The 10,074-nt window shown below is 38.9% G+C and overlaps 1 protein-coding gene across 1 annotated transcript; it reads left to right on the top strand.

The window, feature by feature from the left end:
- The first annotated feature begins 5,647 nt into the window (after positions 1 to 5,647).
- LOC141812537 (protein disulfide isomerase-like 1-4) lies at positions 5,648 to 9,699 on the top strand. Its single transcript, XM_074700529.1, has 12 exons — positions 5,648 to 6,245; positions 6,529 to 6,658; positions 7,130 to 7,295; positions 7,387 to 7,505; positions 7,594 to 7,674; positions 7,917 to 8,000; positions 8,140 to 8,214; positions 8,368 to 8,436; positions 8,528 to 8,608; positions 8,683 to 8,817; positions 9,071 to 9,127; positions 9,239 to 9,699. Exons 1-12 carry the CDS (start codon positions 5,653 to 5,655, stop codon positions 9,422 to 9,424), a joined length of 1,776 nt encoding a protein of 591 aa, XP_074556630.1. The 5' UTR covers positions 5,648 to 5,652; the 3' UTR covers positions 9,425 to 9,699.
- Positions 9,700 to 10,074: the final 375 nt, after the last annotated feature.

Here is a 10,074-nt window from a genome sequence, read left to right as displayed (position 1 = left end):
TAACAAGTCAAATGTAAATCTTAAAAACTTAATCAACTTAATAAAATTTATAATTCAACCAAAACTTATTCAAACTATACAAATTAATTCAAATCTAAAACTAAAATCTACAAATTAATAATTCAAAATTAAACTAATAAATTAAATTCCAAATTTGAAATTAAAATCTAAAATTTGAAATTAAAATCTAAAATTCAAAATTAAAAACCAAAATTTAAAATTAAAATCTAAAATTTGAAATTAAAATTCAAAATTTAAAATTCAAAACTTAAATCCAAAATTCAATTGTAAACATAACTTATTAGAAATCAATTAAAAGCTATTAACTTAATTAAAAATACTTTTAATCATGAAATTAATTTAAAATATTACCAAATGAAATAAAAATTTAAATAAAAATTCAAAGTGTGTCAAAGTGGATTGACACACTCGCGGATCCACACAAAATGTATCAAATCGAGAATTTAATACATAATTAGAAACTAAAAGTTATTACGTGAATTGTTTGACTCATGCATATTCACCATGTCATGCATATATTTTATTTTAAAATGCATATAACATGTCATGTCATCATGTTTACTTAATACTTAATTTAGAACGGTTAGTTAAAGATACATGAGTGATTGACACTTGCCAACATAGTACCAGGGTGGGGCGAGATGATAGTACGTTAGGGAAGCTTAGTCTAGGTAGTCAAGTAGGGTAAGAAGTACCTTACTTGGTCTGCTTAACTAAGTGGAACTAATCGAAGCTACCTCGTCATATCCTAGACTAGTTAGACCAAGGTTTCTCAAGAAATTAGTTAAAGTCATAATTTCTTGAATCAGTTTTGTCTTAGAACGTGGTCGTTGTTTCGATACCCAAGAAGGCCTCTGTGCCTTGCCACTGCCTGAAAACTGATTCTTGAAATGTGGACTTAATTGATTGATGGTTAAATCTGAATCTAACACAAGGTCAAACATTCATTAGAACTTAACTTAAACTTAATGAAGATAACATTGACAACTCATCTCACATAACCCATAGGGTTACCCGTGTATGTCATGTATTGCGACACTTAGTACGAGTGAGATGATAAGGAAATTAAAACACAAAGTTTTGAAAAAATATTTTCAAAAATTATTAAAATATTTTTATAAAACTATTTTTGAAAACTTGATGTTTACTTGAGATTCATGCTTGCTATGTGCACCTATACTATATTTTTTTTCAAAACATTAAATATTTAAAAATTAGTTGACCAACACTTAGACACAAACTTCTAGGTCAACACTAAGTCAAAACCCTAAGACACATAGGCAGAAAATCCTTGTGGTCAATAAGGATGTCCTAAGAGAGTGTCTAGTTCAGGGGGAGGTCATTCTTGAAAGACTTACATTTAAAAAAAGACTTCTGAAAGACTAAGTTTAAAAATTCAAAAATTATTTTGAAAAATCTTATTTTAAAAAATATTTTATAAATTATTCTTTTAACTTAGATTAACCCCTAAGACACATAGGTAGATTATCTTGTGGTCAACAAGAAGCCCTAAGGGAGTGTCAGATTTAGGGGGAGTCTAAGTCTAAAAGTTCAGTTAAAAATTATACTTTGAAAATCATAAGTAATTTGCTCTATTTGATTTGGATTAACCTCTAAGACATTTAGGGAGTTTGCCTTGTGGTTAACAAGGAGCCCTAGGAAATGTCAGATTTAGGGGGAGGTCCAAAATCAAAAGAACAAAATTAGTTTTTTCTTAAAAAAAGGTATTTTAAAATCATATTTCAAAAATTATTTTAAATATTATCTATTATCTTTTTAGTTTGGGTCAAACCTTAAGACACACTGGGAGATTACTTTGTGGTTAACAAAGAGCCTTGAGAACGTGTCTGGTTAAGGGGGAGGGAGATTGCTTTGTGGTTAACAAAGAGCCCTGAGGATGTGTCTGGTTAAGGGGGAGATTCTGAATTAAAAAGATAATAATTAGTTTTTCAAACATCTACCTATTTAAAAAAAATCTTTTCGAAACTAATGTTTGAAAATTATCTTGAAAATATAAATTTTGAAAATACTATTTTACCAGATTCTTTACTACTTAAAAAAAATATTTCAAAACTTAGTTTGAAAATACTTATGAAACACTATTTTAAAAATGTATGGAAAAAGCTTTCAAAAACTATTTTTAAAATTACGAAAATATACTTTAAACATTCTTTGAAAAACTATTTTCAAAATTTATTTTAATCTACTATGGTCTTTCAAGAATTGTCAAGACTTAGTTATGACCATAGGGATACCATTATTGTTGGTGCAAGAGAGAATGAACTTAAACTGAATAAATCTTTTTGATTTATGAAAAGGGGAAGAAAGGAACTTAAGTTAAAAATATAGAATTCTCCCAGATAATTAAATCCTGACCTATATTAACTTAAGAAATTATCAAACGTAAAAAAGGAGGAGATTGTTGGTGCAAAAAACACTAAGATCTTGTCTAGAGTTTCGATGTTTGACAATACACGTAGGTCTGGTCAGTTTGACCAAGGGGTTGATCCAAATAGGACTTGATGTTTGGATGAAGTGAGTAAAGTCTAGTCAGATCAGATGACTAGCGAGAAGTCCTAGTCGGTTAGACTAGGCAGTGGAAGTCCTGATCTAGAACATTGGGCAAGGGAAGTCCTGGTGAGTGAGGCTAGGCAAAGGGAAAGTCCTGGTTTGGAAGATTAGGTAGAAGTCTTGACAGAGTCGAAGCACCAGGTGAAGTCTGAGTTGGTCTGGAGGATCGAGTCGTAGTAGAAGTCTGGGCTGGTCTAGAGGATCGAGTCGCAACAGAAGTCTGAGCTGATCTGGAGGATCGAGTCGCAGCAGAAATCTGGGCTGGTCAGAGAGGACCGAGCTGCAGCATAAATCCTGAGGGCTGAGGACAGAGCCGAGCAAAAGTCCAACAAGTCAGGAGAACTTGGTTGACACAAATTCTCCCGAGTGGAGTGGGTAAGGGCGCGTTCCCGGAGTGGAACAGTAGGCGTCAGAATAACCCAGGATTTCGGTAGAAATATGAAGTTAGACCTACAAGGTAAGGTTTAGGTTCTTTGTTTGGTTGTATGCTTGTCTTGTAGGAACCAAGAGCTGGAAGCAAGATGGAGAAAGCAGAGGTGAAGCAAACAAAGGCAGTTGAACCAAGCTCGGGGTCAACTCGGGTCAAACCTGAGGCAAAGTGACTCAAGTCGACTCGAGATGGAGTCAAGTCGACTTGAGTGGATGGAGTCAACTTGAGTTGGTATTCAAGTCAACCTGAGCACAAGATAAGAGCCGCGGAAGCAACGTTCATCAAGATATGCCACGTCAGCTTTGAGTCGACTTGAGTAAGGATTCGAGTCGACTTGAAGGTCAAGTTAGTCACGAAGAAAGTGGATCAGACTTACGTCGAGTCGACTGGAGATTACCCCAAGTCGACTTGAGTAGGCTATAAAAGGAGGGGTAGATGTACACATCAAGACATCAATTCATAAGTTCTCCTCTCCAACTAGTGGTGTTTCTGAACACGAACGGGGCCAAAATCTTACAATCGGGGAAGATCCAGAAGGAGTGCGCGGCGCTCCGGATTCTCCAGATTGGTGAACAAGTTTTAGTTATTGTTTCTTACTATCCTGTTTTCTTTACTTTATTGTTATATTTATACAGACTGTAAGACATGTTTCTCAGCCTCCGAACAACGTTCGGAAAGGAGACCGCTAGTGGACGAGCGTCTCCCGTACATAGGCCTTGGATGTACTAACCTGGGGGGTTAGGAACCAAGTAAAAAATCCGCGTGTCTCTATGTTTTATTTCTAATTCCGCTGCTTAGTCTTTGATAGTAACGAACGATTTCTAAAAAACAACACGACGCTATTCACCTCCCCCTCTAGCGTGTTACAACGATCCTACACTCGCTTCCCTTTCCTCTTCCCCCTGCTTCCCTCGGTGATAGCCTTTGGGTGTAATTAGTTCGTCGGAAACGATCTGTGCTTCATCGTTTCTCCGATCTTGTCGTTGTATCTTGGAAAACAGACGTCCGTCGTGACCTCTAAGCATCGCCGGAGGGGACGAATCTGTTTTAAGGAAACTGCGTTGAACGCAGGCCTCGGCAACTCAGCTCGGTAGTCAGCCACTTGGGTCAGCAACTCGGATCGGTGACTCGGCCACTTGGCGTCTCGGCCAATCTTTGTCTCGGCCACTCAGCTCGGCACTCGGCGTCTCGGCTAATCTTTGTCTCGGCCACTCAGCTCGGCACTCAGCCACTCGGCTCAGCTCGGTGACTCGGCCACTCGGCGTCTCGACCACTCTGTGTCTCGATCACGTAGCTTGGCACTCGGCCACTCAGCTCGGCAACTCAGCTCGGTGACTCGGCCACTCGGCGTCTCAGGCACTCTGTGTCTCAGCCATATAGCTCGGCACTCGGCCACTCAGCTCGGCAACTCGACTTGGTGACTCGGCCACTCGGCGTCTCGGCCACTCTTTGTCTCAGCCACTCAGCTCGGCACTCGGCCACTCAGCTCGACAACTCGGCTCGGTGACTCGGCCACTCGGCGTCTCGGCCACTTGGTGTCTCGGCCACTCGGCTCGGTAGTCGGCCACTTGGCTTGGCAACTCGGCTTGGTGACTCGGTTACTCGGTGTTTCGGCCACTCGGTGTCTCGACCACTTAGCTCGGCACTCGGCTACTCGGCTCAGTAGTCAGTGACTCGGCCACTCAGATCTCTCCGGTAAAGATTGTCAATAGGTTATTGTGATCAATGTGCCCATAAGGTCACAATGGATAGTGATATGGATTGTCACAAGATGAAGATAAAATGTAATCGATGTGTTCTCTCTATTCCTAAAGATGAGGCAAAATAATGATCATAATTTTAGTATCAGAATCTTATGCACGATCGATTTAAGATTAGGATTAGATTGATTAAGATCTGATTGGATCAATAGGATCAGACCGGATCGATAGAATTGAATCTTTATGGTCTAGAGTTTCTGGAGAAAAAAAACCATAAGATGTTTCAATTTAAAGGCCAACAAAGCCGTCCCAATAAAAATGTGTAAAATCGTTATAACATTGGATCATATTGATTCTATCAATCCTATTCCAATTCTGTTAATCGTATGATCTTACGATTCAGATCGTGATTCTACAAACTAGGACAATTGTAATGAATATATTTCATAAGCTTTTATTCTTTCTTTCCTTTTCAAGTATGTTTTAACGTTTTTTCTTTACTCTAGAAGGGCTCTCGAAGGGCAGTAAACAGAGTTTGACATTGCAAAGACGCACGGGATGCTGATCTCTCCCTCTCGTCTATGGTTTTGGATCTGAATGTTTACCAAAGGTTACCAATCACCGTCCAATTCATTCTCAAGGGCTTTCTATCGCACTTTATCAGTATGTCAACGGCGATCTCTACTGCTCATGTGTCATCCGCGAAGTTGACTCCACACACGTGGTACAATACTAGTGGTGGAAGGCTCAGGACACTACGTTTCTCCTGCCAGTAAATAATCCCCACGTGTCAAAGCCGTTTCGGTTGTGTCCGTTTCGCCTCACGCGTTTCGCACTGCCATGTTTTTTAAAACCCCTTCCCGAACCCAAAATTTGAGACTGTAGCCCTTCTCTCTCTCTCTCTCTCTGACTTGCAGAAGAAACGAAAACATGGCGACTCGAACATACCCTCTTGCCCTCGCGATCTTGTCTCTCGTACTCTTCCACTCTGTCCTCGCCTCTCATGCCGCTTCCGCTGGCAAGGACGTCGCCGATCTGGACCACGATGAGGAGGACCTCAGCTTCCTCGAGGAGGAGGACGACGAATCCGCCGCCTCCCATCTCGACAATGCCTTCGAACACCACGCCGATGAGTCGTATTCGGAGACGGAAGAGGAAGTCGAGTACGATGAGAACTATACGGACGAAGGCTTTGACGAAGCCGACCATGGAACTCACGAATCCACGCCCGCGATCGACGAGACCGACGTTGTGGTGCTCTCTGATGGCAACTTCAGCGACTTCGTGTCCAAGCACAGACACGTGATGGTGGAGTTCTACGCGCCCTGGTGCGGGCACTGCAAAGCCCTCGCGCCGGAGTACGCCGCGGCGGCCACGGCGCTACGCGAGGAGGACGTGGTTCTCGCCAAGGTGGACGCCACGGAGGAGAACGAGCTTGCACAGCGCTTTGATGTTCAGGGGTTTCCCACCGTGATTTTCCTCATCGACGGCGTCCACAAGGACTACACGGGACAGAGAAATAAGTAAGTGCTTTGATATTTTCTTTGGCAGTACCAATAGATCTGGGCCTGTCCGCCTCGATGTTTGCTGATCCGACCTGATTGTCTTCAATATTTTATTTTCCCTAAACATACCTGTATCATGATCTTAGTTGCCTAATATGGCTTTAATTTCTTCTAGATTACTATGTATATTTCACTTCTTTTTGTGTACCATTCCTCTGCTCGTTTTCGGACGGGAGTTCCTGCGTTAGCTTTATTTCTCTGGTAAACGAATACTAAACATCTACTTATACTTTTCGAGCAGGGACGCAATTATCACCTGGATCAAGAAGAAGATCGGACCAGGAGTCCAAAATATAACTACCATTGAGGAGGCAGAAAAGATTCTGACTTCTGAAGACAAAGTTGTCTTGGGATTTCTTGACACGTTGGTGGTAATTCTATAATGGCCGTTTTGATTTTTTAGTTATGCTCTCTTTGCATATTCTAATAACTTCAAAACCGAACACCAATCTGGCTGGTTTCTACCCTGTCGACAAATGGCAGAGGCAAAAATAAAGTTTGGACTTGTGATTTGGTTAGGTTTCCTCGCATAGTTTATAGTGGAAAACTGAGATCTTAGAGTTGTTGACAACCTTTACTTAATGCTTGCTCAAAAACCAGCAAATGTATTTAGGATAATGGATGTTTGTAGAATCAGATGCATAAAAGGTTGATATATGATATGTATGTTGGTTGAGTAAATATCTCATTATCTAAATGCACACTACTATCAGTTATATTCTTGAGATATGCCCAATCATCTTTTACTGAGGGTTTCTAGGAAATAAAGTGCAGAACAGTCTTATTTAATACAATCACATTCTGCAGACTGACAAATTTTATTGTGCTATTAATATCTTTAGGGTGCTGAAAGTGAGGTGCTTTCTGCTGCTTCAAAACTGGAAGATGGTGTCAACTTTTACCAAACTTCCAATCCTGATATTGCAAAGCTTTTTCACATTGATTCCAATGCTAAACGTCCTTCTTTGGTACTATTGAAGAAGGAGGAAGAAAAGATATCCTCCTATGGTATGTCCATTTGTGTTTCTATTTGAAGGTTCCACATGTGAATTCAAGTGTAAGAGGTAGATATTGACTTTTTTTTATTCAATTTATGTAGATGGTAAATTCAGTAAGTCAGAAATTGTTGAGTTTGTATTTTCCAACAAGCTTCCTTTGGTGACTACGTTTACAAGGGACTCTGCTCCAGAAATTTTTGAAAATCCTATCAAAAAACAGGTTGACCTTAAAACACCATAATTTCTCTTAGATATTTAAACCAAATGTTTTTTCTTGACTGGAGTTTGCCCTTTTTTTTTGCTCTCAGCTTTTGCTTTTTGCTACTTCAAATGATTCTAAGAAAGTCATGCCAGCGTTTGAGGGGACTGCAAAATTCTTCAAGGGAAAGGTATGTGGTGGTACTTAATTTTCCCATTTACGTTGTTTGATAATAGTTGTTAATTTTGTTCTGATAATGATATTCTGACTATGTATGCAGTTCTATTTCCATAATTTTCTATAATTTCTTAATCTTTCTTCCATTTTTTGAAGTTATTGCTTTTGTGCTTTGATATTATGTCCAAGATTTAGGTGTGTTTTATGTACTAATCATAAGTATCTGATCGGTGAGGTTACCTTTTTTGTCTGAAGCTTATCTTCGTATATGTGGAAATGGATAATGAGGATGTTGGCAAACCAGTGTCAGAATACTTTGGCGTGGTTGAATCTCCAAAGGTAATTCTTTTACCCTAGTTTGTGTCATTTTGATATCCTATTAGTCATTATCACCTCAAGTTTACCCATAGTGGTTCGTTCCTTTATTTGTCATTTTCTGTTCCTTTTGATGATTATTCCTGTTTTATGTCTTATCTAGGTTTTGGGATACTCAGGAAATGAAGATGCTAAGAAGTTCGTCCTTGATGGTGAAATCAGCATTGATAATGTGAAGGTGACCACCAACATCTACTCCCTAGATTTAAATTATGCTATACAGTAATTATTTACTTGAATTCCGGTGATATTTTAGATCAATACACTTTTTTTTTTTTGCATGTTACTGCTTATGAATTCTAAATAATATAGTATATTTTCTTGATTTTAGAAATTTGCCGAGGGTTTTGTGGAAGACAGCCTTAAGCCCTTTTTCAAGTCTGACCCAATACCCCTGACTGTAAGTGTTCCACAGTTTATATCTTCACCTTGTGTTTATTATTTGCTGACGTTTCTTTTACAAGAATATAAGCTTTTGTGTGGATTTCCAGAATGATGGAGATGTGAAAATTGTTGTTGGAAAGAACTTTGATGAGATTGTATTGGATGAGTCCAAGGATGTTCTTCTCGAGGTAAATAATTCATGTGTCAAAGGCATGTAAAGCATTTTCATTGATACCTTTTAATTGTTTCACATCTTGTACAGATCTATGCACCATGGTGTGGACATTGCCAAGCACTAGAACCAACATATAACAAGCTTGCCAAGCATGTCCGGGGCATTAAATCTCTAGTGATAGCGAAGATGGATGGTACCACAAATGAGCACCCTCGGGCCAAGGTCTTGATTTGTGCTTCAGTAACTCTTCACAGTCTGAATTTTAAATTGGCTTTTAGTCGTACTCATGCCATAAAATCTTATGGTTCAACACCTTAAGGATTATGAGTTTCAACTAAACTAAAATATACTATTTATCGTTTGGTTTCTTCTACATATGGAAGAATTTCAATGTAGATTTTGGCTTGGTTAGATTATTTTTTAACATATAAGTTTATTGAACGTGGAAGGTGAATAATCTATTTACTGGTTGCAGAGTGATGGTTTCCCAACACTTCTCTTCTTCCCAGCTGGAAACAAGAGTTTTGAACCTGTAAGTCCTAACTTGACATTGCAGATTTCTTCTCTAATATATTCCACTTCTTCATGAGGATCTACTATATCATTCGAAGCATGACAATGATCTTATTCATTCATCACGCAGATCACAATGGACACAGATAGAACACTCAAAGCGTTCTATAAGTTCATCAAGAAGCATGCAACAATTCCATTTAAGCTCCAGAGGCCAGCATCAGCTGCAAAAGAAGACGCATCAGCCATAATAGAAGAAACGCCAGTGCCAACAAGTGAGAAGAGTGCCGTTACTGATGTGAAAGACGAATTATAGATCTCTCGAGGTGTAACGTTGATGCTGTAGCAATCCACCTTAGTAACCTAGTGCTGCAGATCCTTTGTGAACCCTATCAACTTCTGGTTTTGAGTTCAACGTGCACCTAAAAATAGTCTTTGATCGGAGGAATAAGCAATTCCATATGCGCTCTAGAGAAATAGATGATTTAACAAAACCAATTTGCTTTTTGTTTTGCGTAAGTAGCTCAATCATTAGCTGTGTTATTGCACTTTGATTTAAACGTGTCCATTTACTAAAGAACTTGGTGATTTTTTTAGTTGATACATAGTCTAAATGGGGTGATTAGCATACAAGGTTTCAATTGCTCGTCTTTATCTGACTCGGAGCTTTTGACACAGGTCTTTCATTTGGCTTTGACCAAGTAATCAACTAATTTATGGGACATAATTCCGCTATTATTTGGAGTTGGTATATGCCTATTACCTAAACCTTTCTTCAATGATCCAATGAATAATTACGCTATTCTTATCACCATTAGTAAGATTACAATTGACATCAATGTTGTTTTTTACTACCAAATAGAAATTAATGCCACATTATTGAATCGAAAGGGTGCCACAGAGGGTCAATACTCAATAGCGTGAATTATGTCTTTAGAATTTACTTTTTGAGTTTACACAGTGAAA

Source organism: Curcuma longa, chromosome 19, assembly GCF_044706935.1.
Source record: "Curcuma longa cultivar G26 ecotype Majalengka, Jawa Barat chromosome 19, ITB_CL_G26_1.1, whole genome shotgun sequence".
Classification (NCBI taxonomy): domain Eukaryota; kingdom Viridiplantae; phylum Streptophyta; class Magnoliopsida; order Zingiberales; family Zingiberaceae; genus Curcuma; species Curcuma longa.
Note: the sequence above shows the minus strand (reverse complement) of the source record. Positions and strands in the feature narration are given on the sequence as shown.

Excerpts from the sequence above, each read along its gene's own strand:
- LOC141812537 (XM_074700529.1), top strand. The coding sequence starts at position 5,653 with ATGGCGACTCGAACATACCCTCTTGCCCTCGCGATCTTGTCTCTCGTA. Across the intron at positions 6,246-6,528 it reads TACACGGGACAGAGAAATAA|GGACGCAATTATCACCTGGA; the intron begins GTAAGTGCTTTG and ends CTTTTCGAGCAG. Across the intron at positions 9,128-9,238 it reads GAAACAAGAGTTTTGAACCT|ATCACAATGGACACAGATAG; the intron begins GTAAGTCCTAAC and ends TTCATCACGCAG.